Consider the following 21,661-nt stretch of genomic DNA (forward strand, 5'->3'; position numbering starts at 1 on the left):
ACACGCAATCGGTACACCACCGCAATTCACTTCCATAACTACTTTACAGTATATGCACTCAACAAAAAGCTTGGAATGAAACACATGTGATGACACGTTTTTCTCTAGGCAGAGACAAAGCGCGGCTTCACCCTTTCCTTTTCCCGGTTTGTCCTAATTCTATATCACCAGCATTACGTTTTCACAATAATAACAAAATGTTTTAAGAAGAAAGACATCCCAGTCGATCACAGCAGAGAAAAAAAGGCATCGGGTTTTCACTTTAGCAGTGTTTAGAGGATTAATAATTTTCGCTGCTGCTCCTAACGAAGTCAACACAACAGTCCACAGAATTAGTCAACTTTCTGAAAGAGGCGTTCAAAGAACTTCAAAGACATGGCCAAATTTAGCATAAATATTTCTTTTGATCGCCACATATGAATGCCCACAGCGTGCCACCCCCTGGGCCGGGTTCGGAAACTGGCGACCGCGGTCCCGCCCTCGGGTCGGGGATGTACCTCTTCGGTACAGCGCGCCAGGAGCACTCCGGCAGGGGGAAAACACGCCGGTACACGCATGCGCCGCGCCCGCCCCGCCTTCGGCTCGCGGCCACATTCTTCGAAAACTGAGCAGAGGCGCAATTGCGCCTGCGGGGAGAGCAGGCGGAGGGGCTGCGTGTTGGGAGGGCGAGGGAGGAGGCGGGGCGAGGGCGGAGTGGCGCATGCGCGGTGGCCCCGCCAGCAGGAAACCCGGCACGCGGGGGCGGGGCCGCGCGGGCCGGAGGCAGGAGGCGGGGCTCTCCCCGGCCGCCGCCGCCGCTGCCGCCGCCGCCGCCGCCGTCCCCGCCGCCGCGCATTGTGCAGCAGGCGGGCCCCCGCGCGGCAAGGGCCCTGGACCGGCGCGGCTCCCGGGTATGGTGAGCAAGGCGCTGTTGCGCCTCGTGTCTGCCGTCAACCGCAGGAGGATGAAGCTGCTGTTGGGCATCGCGCTGCTCGCCTACGTAGCCTGTGAGTTCGCGCCCGCGGCCGGCGGGGAGCCCCATTCATTCCCGGACGCCGCGGCAGCGGGGCCGGGGGTCGGGGGGCTGTGGGCAGGGTGGCCCTGCTGCCCGGTCTCCCGCCGCGTACCGGGCGGGACCTAAGCTCCCTGCTTTCACTCCTTTTCGGGGGCTGCGAGGACCCGTTTCCCCTTCTCCGCTCTTGCGGCAAAGCAGCTGGCCAACTTGGGAGCAAACCCTCGAGCGCTTAGGCCCCGGCGCGGAGACCTGGCGGTCCGGCGGAGGGTCCTTGCCCCGGAGCTCTGGGACTGCCGGGCCCGGCACGGCCGAGGCGCCAGCCGAGGCCCCAGCCGGGTGTCCCAGTCCCCCCGCCCCGACGCGTGGGACTCCCGTCCACGTCGTCCCGACAGCCGGCGAGGGTCCGGCAGGCGATTCCTGAGCGTGCCGCGCGGGGACACCCTGGGGACAGTCGTGGCCGCGCCGCCGTGTTGGTTAAGTAGGATAAAAATACTGTTGCCGTTGGCAGAGCCCCCGCTCCGACTGTTTGCTCCGCAGGAAAATTACTCAGCATTTAACTATTGGGGAGCCAAGTGTTGCTGATCCCCGCCGGCCCTCGGCCGCACCCAGATGTCCGGGCGCGCAGGGTCCCCGGGGCGCGGCGGATCGGCCCAGTGGGGAGGCGCAGCTCCCGGAGACCCGGGGCGGTGCTTTGCTATGTAAGGTCCTCGTGTCTATCCTGACTGCCGGCCTCTGCCTGAGACCGGGCAGGAGGGGCACTTCGCAGGCAGGTGGTGGACCCTGTGTTTTCTAAGAGGCAGAACCCCCCCCCCCTTTTATGTTAAGATCTTTTCGATGAGCATATATTATAATTGTTGCTATTAATACTTTACCAAAGACCACAGTTGGACTAGAAATAGCTTACAGTGTAAGCTCCCTTTGAATCCTAGTCACCGCACAGACATGCTCTTAAATGAAACAACCTGCTAACTGGTTGAATGACCAAGATCTGGTTCCCGAGATGAGAGGGGACTTGGGAAAGTGACTTCAGTTGAGCTCTAGGAGGACATGTGTTATTAAGACCCAGATTGTCCAGCATAGCCCAGCTGTTCCAGGAGGTGGAGCAGAGAAACCTCAAGCAGGGCTTTTGGATCCTAGGCAGAGTTTCATGCCGGGTTGGGTGTTAGATGGGAGTAGTTTGAAAGGGAGAAAGAGCTCTTAAGTGAATGTGGTCAATCTTGAGCAAGAAAGCTGAGACCCAGGGGAAAGATCACTTAAAATTGCATAATTATTGTTATGAAATAATAATAGCACCTAAATTTGCTGAGTGTTTACATATGTGTGCAGGCATGAGTCTCATTGGCTTACTTAATTATCTCAACAATCTTGGGAAATACTATGGTCATTCCCGTTTTAGAGGTGGGAAAATTTAGACCAAGAGGAATTAGGAACATTTATGGATGATTATACAGATGACAAGCTATAGAGAGCCAAGTTTTGAACCTAGAAAGGCCAGGGAGATGGGGGTAGAACCCAGGTCTGCAGACGGCTCAGTGTTGATCTAGGTTGGACAGAGGTGTTTAGAATTAAATTTTTTTTTGATGTTTTATTTTTGAGAGAGAGAGAGAGAGAGACAGAATGTGAGTGGGGGAGGGGCAGAGAGAGAAGGAGAGACAGAATCTGAAGCAGGCTCCAGGCTCTGAGCTGGAGCTGTCAGCACAGAGCCCCATGCAGGGCTCGACCTCATGAACCATTAGATCATGACCTGAGCTGAAGTCAGACGCTCAACCAACTGAGGCACCCAGGTGCTCCATCGTGATTAGAATTAATAAAGGGAGATTTAGGGAGCCCTGGGAAGTTTTTCAGCATTCATTCAACCAGGAAATCCTGCCAAGTCTTTTCCCTTGTCTGTTACTGTGAATGGTGCTGGGGGACACTGAGGAAGTGCCATCTTGGTGCCTAGAGCAGTGGTTCTCAAACTGGGGAGTATATCAGAATCACCTGGAAGGTTTTCAAAACACAGATTTCTGCCTCCCACCTCAGGGTTTTGATTGAGTAGGTCTGGGTTGTGTATTTGTAATAGCATCACCTGGGAAGTTGTTGCTATGGTCAGGGGACCACTGGTCTAGAAGGTAAGGTGGCCAAGAATGAGATAGCCACCTCGATGAGGGCTGAATTACAAACTGGTATAAAGGAAAGGAATGCATGAGAGATCATGCATGGGACTCCTGAATTAGGGTGATCAGGGACATTTGTTTCTGTGAGAATTGAGGCTTGAGCTGAGAATTGAATGATGTGTAGAATAGGGAGGGCAATGTGTTCCAGGAGGACCAGCATGTGGAGAGGTCCTGTGGCAGCCAAGGGCTGTAGGAATGCAAAGAAAGATAGTGTTTTTGGAGCGTGAAAATGGTACAGTGATGAGGCTGACCAGACAGGGGCCAAGAGCTGGCCGGCTTGGGAGAGGCCTGGTGCCAGCTTATAAAATCTGATTTTAGTTATGAGGGGCTCAAGAACAGGGTGGAGCAGTGTTACTAATGAGCAGGGATGGTACATCTGAGACACTGCTGGAAAAACGTTACGGGGCTCCTGATAGGTGGTGTCCAAGGATACTGAGAATGTAAGTCAGCAGGGAGTCTTACCGACAATCTTGCCCTCCCTGTTAAGAGTGAAATCTCTTTGAAAAAACTGTCCATACTCCCACTTAACACAGCCTCACAGCTAGCCAGTTCCCTTTCTGGAAGTGCACTGTCTGCTGCTCTCTCAAGTTCTGCCAGTCTTTCTCATTGCACTTGGATCTTTCTCAAAGGGCTGTTTTTTGCCTACTTGGGCCGGAGTCTCCCTTCGTGCATCTGAACTCTTCTGGACCATGCCTAGGGGAGTCAGCCCATGACACCTTGCACTGCACTAAAGGTCTTTCCCATGCGTGTGTTTTCTTCTCAGTAAAATTCCCAGTCCTTGAGAACAGGGCTTCTATCTTCAGTGTTTCAGCCCATGGAGTACTGAAGAGCTCAGAGGTCTGATTGAAAATCTTGCCAACCTACTAGGTAGGTAGCTCCCCAGGTAGAGGCTCAGCTGGAATTACCTTTAGTGTTTCTTTAACATGCACATACTTTGAAAAGTCAAATAGAGTCTTCAGGGTTTGTTAGGCAAAACAGAGTCCCTGCCACTATTTTCCCCTGCCGGGAGGCAAGCACTTCCCTTAGCTGATTGTTTTTGGTGTTTATCTTTGTGCCATAGAATCATATGCTTGTTGATTTTTCATTTGTAGGTATTACCTAGTGACTTTATCCTTTGCAAGATGATTATTTTCTTACCTCCCTGCTTCCCCTGTGTTCACCATCCCCCATGTAGATGTGGTGTAATTTTGAGATCAGCATTTAGTGTATATGTGTATGACTAAATGCTGTTCTTCTTGTTAGTGAGCTGTGTCGTGCATGACTTTTGTTTTCGCTGGAGCTAATAAATGGCTTTTTCTTTTTCTTTCTTTCTTTTTTTCCCCCCTCTCTGTCTACTATTTCTGATTCAATTCCACATGTTTTGTCAGTTGCCCTAAGATGTTCAGAAGCATCAGGACCTCTTGATGGGGCACCTTCCTGAAGAATGGCCCCCACAGCCTTCAGACCTGCTCTGCCCATTACAGATGTCTTATTCCCTGACTTCCTCTTGCTTATTTCGCACTTCTTTCACTTGAATGTGCATTGGAGGAGAATTTTGAGACATGTGATAAATGTCTTGTCTTCATGTTTAATTGGTAGATTGATGATGTAGAATTCTAGACGAAGATTCCTTCAGAACTCTTCAGGGATTATTGCGTTACTTTCTGGCTTCTACCGTAGACCAGTTGTGTCAGGTCAGTGCCTTTTGTGGGGCTTGTGTTTTCTTTCTGGAAGGTGTCAGGATCTTCTTTTTGCTCACAAGGGTCATCGTAGACCACACGTTTCCAGCTCTCTGCTGCCTGGCCTTTCCTCTCTCCCAGAGCTTGGTGGCCTCATGCAGTCAGCATGCCCAGGAGCCGAGGGGGGTGCCCTGCTTCAGTTCTGGGCCCAACGATTAGTTGTAAACATGTGTCCTCCCCTCTGGGTTGATAACTGACATCATTCAAGGTGATGGTGCTCAGTGAAGAGCCTACCCCCACCCTCCTACCCCCACCCCTTCCTTAGAGTGACACAAACTTGAATAATACATCTTCGTTTTTAAGCCTCATAGGGTCTGGGCTCGTTCATTGCTGCAGCTCAGCAGAGCCTGCCCTGATGCACCTATCCCCTGATGTGGGAGGTGCACATAGCACCTGTGCCCCATGCACTGGGTCCTCTGTGTCCTTGCAACCCAAGAAACTCTTACTTTTCAGTTCTGGGATTTTCTTAAATTATTCTTTGTTTCACCTCCTCATTCTCTGTTTTCTCTCTCTGAATCTTATGCTGATGTAGTATTACCTGCTCTAGTCCTTTTATTTCCTATTGTCTCCCCTTAAAAAAAATTTTTTTTTTTAAGTTTACTTATTTTGAGAGAGAGAGAGTACAAGTGGAGGAGGGTCAGAGAGAGAGGGAGAGAGAGAATCCCAAGTAGGCTCTGCATTGACAGTGCAGAGCCTGATGCAGGGCTCCAACTCACGAACTGTGAGATCATGACTGAAACCAAGAGTCGGATACTTAACCAACTGAGCCACCCAGGCGGCCTGTCCACTCTTTAAAAGTTTTGCTCTACTTTCTAGAAACTTCTTTATATATTTAAAAAAATTTTTTTTTAATATTTATTTTTGAGAGAGCGAGCATGAGTGGGGGAAGGGCAGAGAGAGGGAGACACAGGATCCGAAGCAGACTCCAGGCTCCGAGCTGTCAGCACAGACACAGGGCTCTAACTCACTGACCATGAGATCATGACCTGAGCCACGGTTGGTTGCTTAACCGACTGAGCCACCCAGGTGCCCCTACTTTACATTTTAAAGCTTCTAATGATTTTTTAAAAAATTTATTTTTGCTATCATTTTTTGTTAATATGAGTTCTTTTTTCTCTGGATTAAAAAAAAACAAAAGCAGTGGCCTTTATTTCATGGCTGTATTCTTTTCATGGTAGTTTGTTTATTTTTCATTCTCACTAAAGAATCTCTTCCCTCCTGGTCCCTTCCCACTTTTCTTCTTGGAGGCTTTCGTTGGCCTTCTGGTGGCCCTAGGTTGTCCACTCCTATTTGAGAGAGTGCTGTAGGTCTGTCCTCTGAGCCTTGGTGCCCAGGCTCTGCCAGCTGTCTGCTGGACGAGGAGGCCTGGCTGCCCGCATCCTGGAGCCCCCGTGGGGACAGGACTTCAGGTCTGAGCGGTACCGTGATCATCGTCGCAGGTGGACCTGGGGCTCCCCAGTCTGAGACCCCCTTCCAGAGAATGGACTGCCCATCTGCTGCCAGGCGGGGAGTACAGCTGCCAGTCATGCTGCTGTTTGCACGCATTTGAAAGCCAGAACCCCTGTCTCGGTCGACTTGTCACCCCATTTCCAGAGGCACAAGGCAAGACCATTCCTGACTCTGCCGTGTGCGGCTGGGCCTCCCCACTGTCTGTCCCAGGTGTTCTCTTGACTTTGCCTCATCCTCCTCATGCCTTCTAGCTGCATTGTGTTCCCCTTTTCCCACCCCCCCAGGCCCAGACCTTAAACAAGAATGAAAAAGAAGTCTCCTTTGTGCTGTAGTGATTTCAGTAGCCATTACTTTCACCCTCAGCTCTTGAAAGCTAGAGTTGTGATACCCTGTCATCCTCATTTAAGTTTTGGCATATCAGGGATCTTATGGTAATGACACTGCAGCCGTGGCACCCTTCAGTCCTGTCGCTTGCACCCCACTGAAGAGAAACGCTACGAAATGAAACACTGAAAACCATATAAAAGCGCGGTTTATGTGTGTTTGCTTTGCATTTATGGAAACAGACTGCAAACTTGTCGGATTCGGGCTTTCGTTAGAACAGCTTTGCCCTTAATCTGATCAGCCCCGCGTGACTAGGGACTGTCCCTCGAATTCACTCGGTAAACATCCACCAGCCTGCTGCCAGGGAGACACAGGGAGTTAGACAGCATCCTGATGCCAGCTGCCTCCAGGGAGGAAAGGGGGGGGAAAAGACAAAGCAAATAGTACAGGTGCTGGTTCCAGACTTACCTGAGCATGAGGATCAGCCAGCGCTTGTGAAGTGCAGGTTCCCAGGATCCTTGAGACCCTGGGAATCCATTCCTTGGGGGTTGGGAGGGGCACCTCAAAGTTGTTTTGAGCCCTCAGCATCTTAGTTTAATAATTTACACACCTGTTTTCTCTTATTCCTAATGAAAGACTAATTCAGCAAACAGGCAAATACTCCTCTGCCTAGATTTACCAGCTGTTCTTTGTTTCCACATTTGTTCTTTTTCTCTATTTTAACGTGTACATCTTTGTGTTGAAATATTTGAAAGTTACCCCACCTTTAAATACTTTCACGTAGATGTCCTAGAACTAAAGGCATCTTCTGTATAATGTCATCACCATTACACGCTCTAAAAATTAACATAAATAATACTGTCTAGTGGACAGTCCATGTTTGAGTTTCCCCCAGTTGTACCATCAGTGTCTTTGATAGCCTTTAAAAATAAAAATCCTTATGTTTATTCATTTTTGATGGGGGGAGGCAGAGAGAGAGGGAGACACAGAATCGGAAGCAGGCTCCAGGCTCTGAGCTGTCAGCACAGAGCCTGATCCGGGGCTCGAACCCACAAACCATGAGATCATGACCTGAGCTGAAGTCGGATGCTTAACAGACTGAGCCACCCAGGTGCTCCCCACCCTCCCCCACCTTTTTTTTTTTTAAACTCTAGGATCAGTTAAGGTTTATATGTTGCATTTGGCTGTTACGTCTCTAAATTTTTTTTTTTTTTTTAATAACGTATACCTTTAAAAAAAAGCCCAGGCCAGTTGTCCTGTAAAACATCTCACATTCTGCGATGTGATTTGTCTGATTGCTTCCTTATAATTAAAGTCAGCTGAACATTTTTATAATCGTGCTTGATGATTTGCCTTCTATCAGGGTTGCCCCACTGTTGATGACACGTTTGATGCCTGGAAGAGTTGGCCATCGCCGCACTTCATATTAAAGGTGCAAGGTGCCTTTTCCTGGTACAAAGTCCCAGAGGTGGTTCTCAGAGACGGAGTGGCTTCTTGTCCAGCGAGTGCATTCAGTGCCCATTGGCAGTCCTCGCCTAGATCAGTTTTCACACTGGGAAATCCAAAATGCTGCTTTTCTTGAGTTTATTTTTATTTTATTTTTTAATGTTTATTTATTTTTGAGAGAGAGAGAGCGCAAGCGGGAGAGGGGCAGAGAAAGAGAGACATACACAGAATCTGAAGCAGGCTACAGGCTCCGAGCAGGAGCCCGATGCGAGGCTCGACGCAAGGCTCTAACCCACGAACCGTTAGATCTGACCTGAGCCAGAGTCGGATGCTTAACTGACTGAGCCACCCAGGCGCCCCTGCTTTTCTTGAGTTTATTAACTTGCATTCTTCTGAAAAGAACTTGCCTCCCTCTATCTTCTCTCACTTTCTGTAGTAATTTCCTGTGCCTGTTGTAATGTTGCCACAAACAAGGTGGTTTTCAAACAAGAGAAATTTATTCTCGTACCGTTCAGAGGCCAGACGTCTGAAATCGAGGTGCTGACAAGGCTCCTCTCCCTCCGAAGTCTCCGTTGAGGCTCCAGATGTTTTGGCGTGTGGATGCATCCCTCCCGTCTTCCTCTGTGGGTGGTCACGTTGCCGCCTCTTGCTGTCACATCTCCCCTGGATCCCCTATGAGGACACATGGTGCTGGATTTAGGGCCCAACTGACTAATATAGGGTCATCTTTTGGTCTCAAGATCCTTAATTACACCTGCAAAGCATCCTTTTCCAAGTAAGGTCATAGTCAAGGTTCTAGGGATTAGAATGTGGACATATTTTGGGGGGTCACCAATCAGTTCACCGCTTCTGTTTAAAAAAAATACCACTGTGGACTCAGAGTCTTTGAGCACTACCTTGATCTCCAGATGTTCTGGGCTCATCTTTCCCTGCCCCAGTCCTGGAATTAGCCATTTCTCCAAGGATCCCTGCTTTCTCTCACTGGAGAATGTTGTTTAGGAATCAGAGCCTGGGCCTTGGTTGTGCACATTGCCATTGAGGTGTCCTTGCTCCCAGGGCTTGTAGGGAATGGAGCCGGGAAGCATGCACACTTTATCTTCTTTACCTTCCCCCATTCCATATTGCTGTCTCCTTTTTCCCACTGTGAAAATCTCATTTCTAGCATCAGTAAAAAAGTCATCAGCTCTCTACTACCATACAGACAGAACAGTTTCAGAATTGCTACGTCAGTACCACTACCAGTAACAAACTTGGTGAAATTCAGGATTTCTTTGGAGTTCTTTTTGTCCTCAGAATATGTCCTACTGATGATGTGCAGTTAGAGTATTGTGTTCAGAAGCTACTTGTGATCATTTTTTTTTAAATGCTGAAACAAGTTAGGGTCATGCTTTGGTTTGCGACCAACTTTCTTCTTTTTACTAAAGTATTTCAGCCATGTACATGGTTCTGAGTCGAACTACATGAAACATTGGATGATTTGGGGGCAATCTCGAGCCTTCTGCACACTTCTGGTTTGTTTTACCCATCTTATTACAAACGTCATTATTTAGTCCATGTGTATGCATGCCCTTGCTATCCGTTTTTACTGAGCAGGTAGCATCCTGCGTAGACTGTTTGCCTCCCTTTCCTGGAGAGCGAGGGCTCCGTGTGGGGGCACACAGCCGCCCCCTGTGCTGTTGTGCAGCTGCGTAGTACTCCTGTGTGCACGCACCAGTCTCCTATGGAAGGCGTTTATTTCCAAAATGCTGCTGTCGCAAATACTGCTGCAGTGAATAGACATGTGCGCATGCTGTCACCAGGGGTTGTGAGCAGCCGTCTCCTCTCAGCCTCCCCAGCCGAGGCTGCTGGCAAACGTTTGACTTGTCACCAGCCTGAAAATGGCAACTCCTTGTTTTAATTTGCATTTCTTTTATTGTGTCATGAAGCTGCTTTTGAAATGTTTAAGGACTATATATATATAATATATATATATATTATATATAATATATATATATTATATATATAATATATATATAATATATATATATATTATATATAATATATATATATTATATATATAATATATATATAATATATATATATTATATATAATATATATATATTATATATATAATATATATATATATATTTCTGAGAACTGTTTATGGGTTTGCTCATTTTTCTATTGAGTTGTTGGTTCTCTTTTGCGCTTATTTATTTATGTAGGCTTCACACCCAACATGGGGCTTGAACTCATGACCCTGAGATCAAGAGTCTCATCCTCCCCTGACTGAGCCAGCCAGGCATCCTTCTTTTCCACTGATCTCTCAAGATCTCTCTCTATATATGTTAACTGTCCTCTGTGAAGTGAATGGCGACTATTTTCTCATGCCTGATGTGGTAGGGGGGAAAGTATATTTGGTCTTTGTCTCCTATTCTTGGCACAAAGCTCCTAAAACCGTTGAGATTTCCTGAGCGATGGGAGTGTCTTTTGTTATTCATGAGAGCCTCTCTTTGATCCCACCTGAGTTGATGCCAACGAGGTGACTTAGGGTGGGTCCCTAGGTAGCCATGGTGGGCCAGTCATGAGAAGGACCGGCCATGTGCTTAGAGGGTTGGCACTCCGGCCCCACCCAGCGTCCTCCAGGAAGAGAATGGGGTGCTGGAGATAGAGCGCTACAAAAACTTGAACAGTGGGATTTGTTGAACTCCCTTGTTGTTGAATGCAAGGAGGTACTGGAAGGCTTTGGGAGCTCCAGTCCCGTCACCCTGCCTTGCCGTGTACATCTCTTTCACGTGGCTGTTTCTGGGTTGTATCCTTTATAATGAACCAGTGCACGTAAGTAAACTGTTTTCCTGAATTCTGGGAGCCATTCTAGCAAATGATCAAACCCAGGTATGGGGTCATAGGAGCCCTTGCTTTACAGCCACTTCATCAGGATAGGGACTTGTGATTGCCATCTGAAGTGGGGGCAGTCTTGTGGGATTGAGACCCTAACTGGGGTCTGTCCTAATTCTAGATTGTTAGTGTCAGAACGAATTGGAATTGTTGGACACCCATACAGTTAGTGTCCAGAGAGTTGGAGAATAGGTTGTTAGTGTGGAGGAAAAAAAAATCCACACATTTGGTGTCAGAGGTGTTCTGACGGCACAAACAGATTGGACCTGGGAATCTTTGTTTCTAACAGTTCTATTTTCCCCACATTGTTCTTAAGAAACTGGTCAAGGTATTCCTTGAGAGAAATGAGACCAGGGACTATGAAGGAATGGAGATGCCCTCAAGGCCCAGGGGTTGCTACTTAGAGGAGGGATAAGATTTGGACGGAAGATTGAAGGCAAAGATGCCAGCATGACCATGGCATTGGAGGAGATAGGGTGCAAGGAGCAGGAGTCCTTCAGGCCCTTAAAGGCAGCATTTGAAGTCTGTCCCCAGCATAATCTTTATTCAGTGAGACGAGTTAACATTTGATCAAAATTCATACGGCGCAAGAAGATAAGAGATTTTGGTGAACATACCCTGAATTTTCAAGCATTAGGGCAGGGTCACGTGGAATCAGTTTTGCGTTTGGGGGCAGCCTGTCTAGCCGGGATGTCGCAGTCTGCCGTGTGCATCCCGGACCTTGTGTAGATGTGCTGGTGGGTTGTAGGCCTGCTGTGTGGTACTGCTGTGTAAGCCAGGAAACCCAGAGCGTGGTTGTTGTGATGTCGAAGAGCTTTGACGAATGGATGTTTAACAGGCAGGGCCTGTTACCAGATTCTCCATGTGCCTTGAATCCACATTAATGCCTGCTTCACTTTTTCCCCCCCTTGCTGTATGTTCTACAGATGTCTTGGGTCTTAGGAGTTCCTGAAAGATCCATGTGGGAGGAGTGATTCCTCCCACAGAGAAGGGTAGTTTCACTTGCTCTCGTTAGGCTCATAGTTTGGCTTGGAGACAGTCACCTAACCCTGTTGTTCCATTTTTACGCACTTATAAAATTGGAATACTATGTTCTCCTACTACCTTGCAGGTAGTAGTACTTTTTAATGTTTATTTATTTTTGAGAGAGACAGAGACAAAGCTTGAGCGGGGGAGGGGCAGAGAGAGAGGGAGGCACAGAATCCAAAGTAGGCTCCAGGCTCCGAGCTGTGAACACAAAGCCCGACGCGGGGCTCGAACTCACGAGCTGCGAGATCATGACCTGAGCAGAAGTCTGATGCTCAACCGATCGAGCCACCCAGACGCCCCAGGTAGTAGTACTTTTTAAAAAGCATTATGAGGAATTGGAAGAATTTCTTTAAAGAGATGATAGCTTCAGTTGATGAGCCACCTGGGAGAAAAGATGTCTCCAGGTGTAGGTGTGAGAAAGTGACCTGTGGGGAGGGACTGTCCTTGCTCAGGAAGGGCAGTGACAGCGGGCAAGTGGGTGCTCCCCAGGGGGTGGACTGAGGAACCCCTTTGAAGAGCAAGGGTGAACATCAAGTTAATCCATTAGTTTCTTTGAGTTTCTGGTTAAGCTTTCTGTGTTTCTAACCAAAATAAGTTACGTGCTGTAAAGTATCAGTAGCAAACGCTTGGACTGCTTTATCATAGTCTTTTTCAGAAAGGGTCTGAACGTCTTGGAAAGTGAAAACAATTTTGTTAGGGTGGTGAGACCTTGGAATTTTATTGTTAGTATCTTTGAACATTTTTATAGTTTTTCTGAAAACAGACATGCTGTTTCTAATTTAGAATTCTGTTGACATATGTAATGTAAGTGATCTGAGTTTCATTTATTTATTTTGAAAGATGTGAGCAGACGGCCATGTTATACCAGCAACAGAAGACTGAGGGTTAGGATGGCTCCATTGGAGTCAAATGAAAGAATCCCATTAATCTGACACTGTCAGGGGCAGTGACAATCCTTGGGAAATGGTTACTAGCTGTGAATGATAAGGGCCACGAACAGTGGTTCTCCACATAAGGATCTTAGGTCTGTTCTTCCTTTTAGTTTTTTTGTTTTGTTTTGTTTTTGGATAGAATCTTATTCTAATTCCTTGATCTCCTTATTCCCAGTGCATCTTAATTATTTAAAAGACATAATTCCTTTCCCAGGCTCTCAAAGTAATGAAAGCACCCCCCCCCCCCCCCCACTTCCTGCTCCCACGCCTGGTGCACATGCTATAATGCAGCATGAGGAGTGGCCTGCTTTGATAATGCTACTGTCTGGCAGGGAGGCGGGGATAATCTCCCCATTTTATAGATGGGGAAAATGAGACACGGGGTGATTATATGACCTGCCCCGGCACTTAGCCTGATACTCCATCATGGTGTAGAGGGACCTGAAGGAACCCCATTTCTTAGCTTCAGTGTAGACTTTTACAGACACTTGTGCTGAAACAATGTTTTACTCTGAAGCAGCCCCAGTGGGGTGCCTACAAGGCGGAGGGGCCAGGAGGTTTTGTAGAGGACCCTACTCCTGGGCATTGGTCCTTGCTGGTGGGTGATCGGCTGGCTTCTGGTCCTCCGTTTGGCCCTGCAGTGGGAGCACCCCCTCTTCTTTGCGACTGTAACCTGGCTGATGAGCATTGTGGGTCCAGGTGGCTGCCGGGCAGCTGGTCTGTGTTGAAGCCCATGCAGCTTGGGTGGTTGGAAGGCCTGTTCCTCTGTCCCAGCAGCAGCGTCCTGTCCAGGACAGGGTGCTGAGTTTGTAGGGCCCGCAGCCCTTCTGAGCCAGAGTGTGGCAGGTCTTGTACCTGCATCTGCCTGGCTCACCTACCCTGTCCCCCACCACTGAGCACCGGGACCTTCCTGAGGCCTCTAAGGCACCTGCCCACCTCACGCCTTGTGCTCCAACACCCTTGCCCCTCATCGGCCTATCCATTCTTCCCCTCCCCTCTTCCACACTCCCACCTCCCCTTTCTCACACACCCACCTCACCTACAGTCCCTGCTACTCCCTGCACTGCCCACTCCCTTCTGCTTCCTCTCTCCCTCTCCATCTCCCCCTTCCTCATTCCCCACCTGTCCCCTCACCCCCTCTCCCACCCTCCTCCCCGGTCGCCCACCCAGTCTGTCCTGTCCTACTCATGTCTCTTTCCCTCTCTCCCAGCTCTCACCCCCAGCCCCACACAGACACCCCCGCCACACTCACCCCCTCATCTGGCTTCTCCCATATACCTCTTTCCTCATGTTAGTCAAGGGCTTTCCTCATGTTCTCCGGGGCTGTGCTATTCCTGACTAACGCCATGGGTAGAAGGCTGGCATTTTCCAGGCCTGTTCGGGTGGCCTATGGACACAGCCATTCCATGGGCTTCTGTCCCTGTGGATGGCCACCTACCAGTGGGGAATCATTGCATTGGTCATGGGCGTGGCACACGTGGCTGTGGTCTAGATGACTCCAGTGGGCACCGTGGTCTGAAATGTCCCTCCTGAGTCCCTCCTGCACCTTCTTTCCTTCTCCACCTCTTCAAATACAAAATGAAAAGGCCAACTTAAAACCATCCTCAAGGGGCGTCAGGGTGGCTCGGTCACTTAGGCGTCAGACCCTTGGTCTCTGCTCAGGTCGTGATCTCACGGTTTGTGAGATCGAGCCCCAGAGCCCCGAGTTGGTCTCTGTGCTGACAGCGTGAGGCCTGCTTGGGATTCTCTGCCCCTGCCCTCTCTGCCCCCAACCTAAATAAATAAACAAATAAGAGTAGATAATTCGTAAATAGGAAAATAATGTACTTTACTCAGTGTGGAAAAACAGAATGAAGTACAATGATAAAATCAGTCTTTCAAATTTTAGGATAGTAAAATGTCTTCCCACATACAGGTAGTGAGTGATGTCTCTTCATTTTCAATGAGATCTTTCTTTTTGGCCCTCAGTAAAGTTTTATAATTTTTTTCATGTAGGTTTTATTTTTGTGGAATTTATGTCTATCAAGTTTCTCTTTAGTATTTTACATAAGGATCCAGTAGCACACATATTATTGACAACAACTTTAAAAAAAAAAAAAACATGTTTATTTATTTTGAGAGAGAGCACGCATGAGCCAGGAAGGAGCCCAGAGAGAGAGAGAGAGAGAGAGAGAGAGAGAGAATCCCAAAGCAGGCTCCGTGCTATCAGCACAGAGTCCAACATGGGGCTTGAACCCACAAACCGTGAGATCTTGACCTGAGCCGAAACTGAGTCGAATGCTTAACTGACTGAGCTACCCAGGTGCCCCGACATAGCAACTTTTTTTTTTAATGTTTATTTATTTTTGAGAGAGAGACAGACAGAGCACTAGTGGGGGAGGGGCAGAGAGGGAGGGAGACACAGAATTTGAAGCAGGCTCCAGGCTCTAAGCTGTCAGCACAGAGCCCCATGCGGGGCTCGAACTCACGAACTGTGAGATCATGACCTTGAGCCAAAGTCGGATGCTTAACCTACTGAGCCACCCAGGCACCCCTCGACACAGCAACTTTTAACAGCAAGCTGCAGAATTTCCCCCAAAGTTATATTCCATTTTTAAAAAGTTTCTCCTTCATGCTTTGTACTGATCCTTACATATACACATTTTCTTTTTCCATCTTGTTCTTATCATAGTGTTCTACTTTCTAAAAACGGTTACTACACCTTTATGTGTTCTGTCATTGTTTCACATTCTGGGCTTGGTCACAGGAAGGCTCCTTCCTCCATCTGGAAGGTGTGGTGAAGAGTCTGAACTGTCCTTTCCTTCCTACCTACTTAAAACAAAAAACAAAACAAAACAAAACAAAACCAAACCTTTTCTTCCGGCTCTCTTTGCCTTCGGCAATCTAAAAATAGATCCAACCAAGCTTACTATCAGACCTAACCAGTGATGCTCATTGGAAGTTAGTTGAAAAGGAAGCCAAGCTGTTGCTTGTTAGTTTTCAGCAGATTCATCATCTACTTGGGCAGCAGATGTTTATTGAGTGGCCTGCTCTGTGCTAGGGTCTGGAAATGCAGGCTTTCTATGGACTTCTGTTCCCACTGGGTAGTAATTGATCAGAGGGCAAGAACTCTGGGTCAGTTTCAGGGTGAATCCTGAGAAGCAAGGTCTGCGATTGTGATTTAGGCTTTGTGATCTGTTACAGGGATGGTAAAGGCATGCTTTCAATCTCTCCTGCCCATAGCAGTGATGCTGGGCTGGACTGGGAAGGATTCACCCTTTGTTGCTCTCCTTTTTCTTTAGTTAATCTGTTTCTTCTTTTTGTCAGAAAACTAAGGAGATGCCCTTATTTGGTAGCCTTAGGCGAAGATTGAAGAATCCAAGTGCATGTTTGCTTTCTGGGGTGGTCTGGCATTTTTCTATCTTATTTGCACCTGTGTCTCCAGATTTTATGTTACTGTCTTGTGCAGATTAAGCGGTTTTTGAATGTTTACTTAATTGAATATAATACCATGCAGTAGAACCTTGAGAATATGTTTGAGTGGAACGAGTTTACAAATTTATTGCCTCCTTCCCTGAAGAGGCAGTAGTGGTTTTCTCAGGTGAAGATTTGGGAACAGAACGTATTTTAATTCCAGCTGCAAGAAATAGACACATAGTTGTTACAAGTATCATGGTAAATACCATGTTATCTTTCTGTTGATAGGTTGTTGCCTCTGAGTACCCAGATGAATTGAACCTGGAGGAAAGAAAGGTTTTCAGTGGTTAAGGGTTAACTTACCGTTTGGATAGTAAGGTGCAGAGGGCATTGATATGTGTCTTTGGGGGTCTATTTTTAATTCATAATTTTAACATCCTAAAAGTATGGAAGCACTTGGAAGATCCTCTCCCTGCTCCCCCGCCTTGTAGCTAACCCTGTTTCCCTTCCTGTCTGTTACTTGTTGATAATTTAGATGTATGTATGAATCACCTAGATAGTTTCCTGTGCATTATGTGTTCATAAAATATATTTAGGTGTTTTTGAAATGTAAATGTTTTTATACTATGGATTTTCTGTGATTTGCTTTTGTATTTAATATATGGAAAAAAATCTTTTAACACAGATTTCATTCAAAAATCTAAATGGTTGCCTAGATCTCAGTGATAGATGTATGTATCATAGGTTGTCCTCATTTAAAGGAAGGTTTTGCATGGCTGAAGTTTTCAATGGGAGAGTTCTTTCCTTTCAAACTCTTGTTCTTACAGCTTTCTTGAATAAGAGTGACACCTGTTACAGATAACTCAATATTTGGAATTTTAAAGCTTTATTTTTTTAATGTTTTTATTGATTTTTGAGAGAGAGAAAGAGACACAGTGCTAGTGAGGGATGGGCAGAGAGAGAGGGAGACACAGAATCTGAAACAGGTTCCAGGCCAGAGCCCAGCACAGTGCTTGAACTCACCAAGTGTGAGATCATGACCTAAGCCGAAGTCGGACGCTCAACCGACTGAGCCACCCAGGCCCCTTAAAGCTTTACTTTAAAGACTGTCTTGGGTTTTCAAGGTCAGTGTGTGGAAGTTCGATTGTAATTTTCATTCTGCTACATTGTTTATGTCGCAGAGTGATAGGATGGACAGGACAGGGGCCTTGACCTCGGTGACCTTGGTGAGGAGGTAGAGACAGAAGCAGGTATAAGGCTCTGCAGTGGTACCAAGAAAGGGTCAGAGAGGGCATCTGAGGGATGGTAAGGCCCACATAGGGCTTAGAAAGACGACAGAAGAGAGTCACCTGACCCAGAGAAGTGGAGGGTTGGGAGGGCCTCTGTGAAAAGGGGAAGAACAGGGCCAGGATTTGAAGTCAGTGCAAGCACAGTGCACTCAGACATCAAGGTTCAGTGTTGCTGTGCTGGGGGAGAGCGTGAAAGGGCAGTGAGTAAAGCTGGAGGGGGCTACAGAAGGGTCCCTCAGGTGTCCTGCCCAGGAGGACAGGCAGAGAGAACCCAGGGATTGGCTTGCATTTGGTGAGGGCACTCCTCCTGGGCATGGGGGAACCAAAGGGAGGGAGCAATAACCCCTTTGGGGAGAAAGTCAAATGCTGTGATTATGTCAGGACTTGGCTGTGCAGTGAATGTAACACAGAGGCTCTGTCCCTAAGTGTGCTGGGTCAAGCTCATAGCGACCCATTCCTAAACAAACTTTATCTTAACAACTTGGTTTCTATCAGAGACGTCAGACCATCTATAAGGCACTGATTATTTCCTAAGTGGGAAGTGGAAATATGATGTAAGAATCCCTAAGACATTCGGTGGGGTAGGAAGCCTAGGGAGGTTTGAGTATGTTCGGAACCGTGCTGGCCTATTCATGACAGGTGGAGGAGTGGAGGCCAGGATACTGGGGATGAGCCGTGCATCCTGCGTGGCTGGCATTAGGGTGGGGGAGGGTGTGCCCTGTGGAACCCTCCTTCACATGGCGGGGGGCAGTGAAAAATTCTGGAACTTTTCTAAAGTATGTTTGTTTACTTTGAGAGAGAGATCAGGGGTGGGGCAGAGAGAAAGAGAGAATCTCAAGCAGGCTCTACTCTATTCGCATCGCATGGAGCTTAACGTGGGGCTCGAACTCACGAATGTCAAGATCATGACCTGAGCTGAAATCAGTAATTGGGCACTTAACTGAGCCACCCAGGTGCCCCGAAATTCTGGAACATTTATGCACATGTGTGTGTGTGTGTATGCACTTCTTTTTCATCCTTTACAGTGTGCATGTACATATATAGGGAGCGCATGCTCAGGACTTTTTTTTTTTTTAATGTTTATTTAAAAAAAAATTTTTTTTTTAACGTTTATTTATTTTTGGGACAGAGAGAGAGACAGAGCATGAACGGGGAGGGGCAGAGAGAGAGGGAGACACAGAATTGGAAACAGGCTCCAGGCTCCGAGCCATCAGCCCAGAGCCTGACGCGGGGCTCGAACTCACGGACTGCGAGATCGTGACCTGGCTGAAGTCGGACGCTTAACCGACTGCGCCACCCAGGCGCCCCCATGTTTATTTATTTTTGAGAGAGACAGCAAGCAAAAGGGAGGGACAGAGAGAGGGAGACACAGAATCCGAAGCAGGCTCCAGGCTCCGAGCTGTCAGCACAGAGCCCAATGCACGGCTCGAACTCGTGAACCGTGAGATTGTCACCTGAGCTGAAGTTGGATGCTTAACCGACTGAGCCACCCAGGCGCCCCAACTCTGTTGTCCTCTTAACAAAACATGGGGTGTCTGAGAATGTGAACATGGGAGAAGATCAAAGGGAGGCCGTTTCCTGCAGAGGTGCTCAGATTGTAGGGCAACTGGCATCACTTGGAGCCCTTGTTAAAACCCAGTGGCTGTGCCCCACCCCAGAGTTTCTGATCTGAAGCCCTCAGTGGGCCTTAGGCATTTCAGACAAGTCCCCACATGATGCTCCTGCCACTGCTCAGGGACACACTTCATGTAGCTCTGTTCTAAACAACCATTTGTCCTGCGCACCTATGGAGAGTCCCCACGGAAGAGTGTTTCTCTCATCCGGGCTTTAAATTTTTTTTTTTTCTTTTTTTACATTTATTTTATTTTTGAGAGACAGAGACCAAGCACAAGTGGGGCAGGGGCAGAGAGAGAGAGGGAGACACAGAATCTGAAGCAGGCTCTGGGCTCTGAGCTGACAGCACACAGCCCAACATGGGGCTGGAACCCATGAACTGCGAGATCATAATCTGAGCTGAAGTCAGACAGATGGAGGCTTAACTGATTGAGCCACCCAGGTGCCCCTTATCCGGGCTTTTAAAACAGAATAGTAGTTTCTTGAGATGATAATTGAATTAATCGTTTTGGATTTCAAGTTTTTCTCACCAGTTTGGGAGAATTTAATAGGTCACCCTGTGCTTTGCAGGCTGTGATGCTGCCCTACCTGGAAGGGACAGAAGGAACCCAGAGGTCCAGACCAAAAAAACATATTTCACACTTTCTTCTTGCAAGATGTAGAAATTAATAGAAAAGTATAGAAACGTATTCTGTGAATACACTTGTGGGTAGTTTTAAACATGTGTATAGTTTTAAAAGGCAAAAAATATTGGTTCTACTAAGTTTCTGTTCTCACTTAATATCGACATTTTTAACATGTAAATACTCTTTGGAGGACCAGATGTCCTGTGTAAAGCCCATGCTTTCTTGCCTTTTTAACCACTTTGTAAAAAAAAGGAACTTCTTGGGACAAAATTTTTTCCCATGGGAATGTTGGTACGCTTTTATTAGGTAAGCCTGTGAGGAGGTCAGAATCATTTCAAGTGTTTTACAGCTCAAGTTCGGGACCTGCCAGCCTCGAATGCAGGGAACACAGGGCAGGCTCTAGAAGGTGCTGTCCCTGCAGCCTGGCCTCCGGGAGGGCCCAGAAAAGAGCTAGTGTCGCAGGGAGGTCCGATAAGCAGGTGCTCTCCGTGAGGCCTGTGAAGCCTGCCAGTTACTGGGGTCTGCTCGGCCACCCCAAGTATCCTTTTCCTGTGGGGCAGTTTTCATCCTGTGTAACTGCTTAGGACAGTGACAGACCTGGCTGGCTGCCCAGTGTTCAGGCTTTGGAGCCAGGCTCCTTCAGGTCAGGCAGAAAGCAAGGATCCCCATTCAGTGGCTTCTTGTTTGAAGAATTAAAAACAAAAGAAGATCTCCTAAGTTGAACCTTCCAATCCATTTAAACACTTTTAATACTTTTCTTCTTACGAGAGTAATGCATGAAAGAAAAAGTAATGTGTATTCTTATCTTGTTTGAAAAGCTTCAAAGGCTACCCAAGGGGAGTCAGATATTTGCTGTCTCCTGGTACTAGGATTGTTGAGGCTCATGGCTGGGAGCAAGGATGCATCTTTCCTCAGTACATTTAAGGTTTTGTTCAGGCAGAGGTGGTTGGGGAGGGAGGGATTCCCCACGACTGTAGCCCTGACCCAGGGTTTTACCAAGGCGACGAGTCTGTGCAAAGCTGTGCTTGGACGCAGTGAAGGGTACACATGCACTTGGCAGGGGATACGTCGAGTGGGGAGGAATTAAATCCTGGACCCTGGGTTGAGTCGAGGTCTGCCTCATCGGTAGACGAAAGGGCTGGAGGCATACCTGTTTCGTTTCTATTTATGTTGTACTACTTTACCAGTAACTTCAAAACTTAGTGGTATAAAATAGCAGCCGTTTTGTATGCTATGTAATAAAGCAGTGGGTCAGGAATTTGAAATGCAGGTGTTCTCTGCACAAGTTTTCTGGAAATGCAGAAGTTCTCCGGAACTTCAGCTGGAATGGCTCAAACAGCTGGGGCTGGAGAATCTACTTCCTGGAGGTTTCTTTGCTGCCACATCTTTGCCTCTGAGGATCGGCTCAGCTAGGACTGGCTGTTAGCCCCGGCAGGTGACCTGTCTGCCAGCGGGGTGATCAGGCCTCTTCCACAGCGGCCCAGGGCCCCCAGAGCCGGCATGCCAGCAAACTTAGCGGAAGGGCACGCTGTTTGCGACCAGCTCCAAGAGCCACATGGCATCACCTCTGCCCTCCCCTGTGCTGGAGAGGGTCACAAGTCCACCAGATTCAAGGGGGGGACGCACACGCCCCACCTCCTGACAGGAGGTGTGTCCAAGAATTTTCGGACAGGTCTTCAGTGCCGCCAGGGAGGCACTGTGTACAAAACACAATGACACCATACAGCTTTGCAGTGAGCACTTGGCACAAAGTGAGTCATAGCCCAGACGAGGCGTTCTGTTGTAGTTAACACGCTCAGAAAACCTTGAG

At 47.8% G+C, this 21,661-nt stretch overlaps 1 protein-coding gene across 2 annotated transcripts in view; it reads left to right on the forward strand.

The window, feature by feature from the left end:
- Nucleotides 1-795: 795 nt before the first annotated feature.
- UXS1 (UDP-glucuronate decarboxylase 1) overlaps nucleotides 796-21,661 on the forward strand; it is a 96,851-nt gene continuing 75,985 nt past the window's right edge. The window contains exon 1 of one of the 2 annotated variants that reach the window (XM_023251540.2): nucleotides 796-986. In XM_023251540.2, the coding sequence (XP_023107308.1) occupies nucleotides 893-986 (94 nt within the window). In that variant the 5' untranslated portion in view covers nucleotides 796-892. The remainder of the gene's footprint in view (nucleotides 987-21,661) is intronic. The other variant, XM_023251541.2, reaches the window with a different exon arrangement.

Source organism: Felis catus, chromosome A3 (genome assembly GCF_018350175.1).
Source record: "Felis catus isolate Fca126 chromosome A3, F.catus_Fca126_mat1.0, whole genome shotgun sequence".
Taxonomy (NCBI): domain Eukaryota; kingdom Metazoa; phylum Chordata; class Mammalia; order Carnivora; family Felidae; genus Felis; species Felis catus.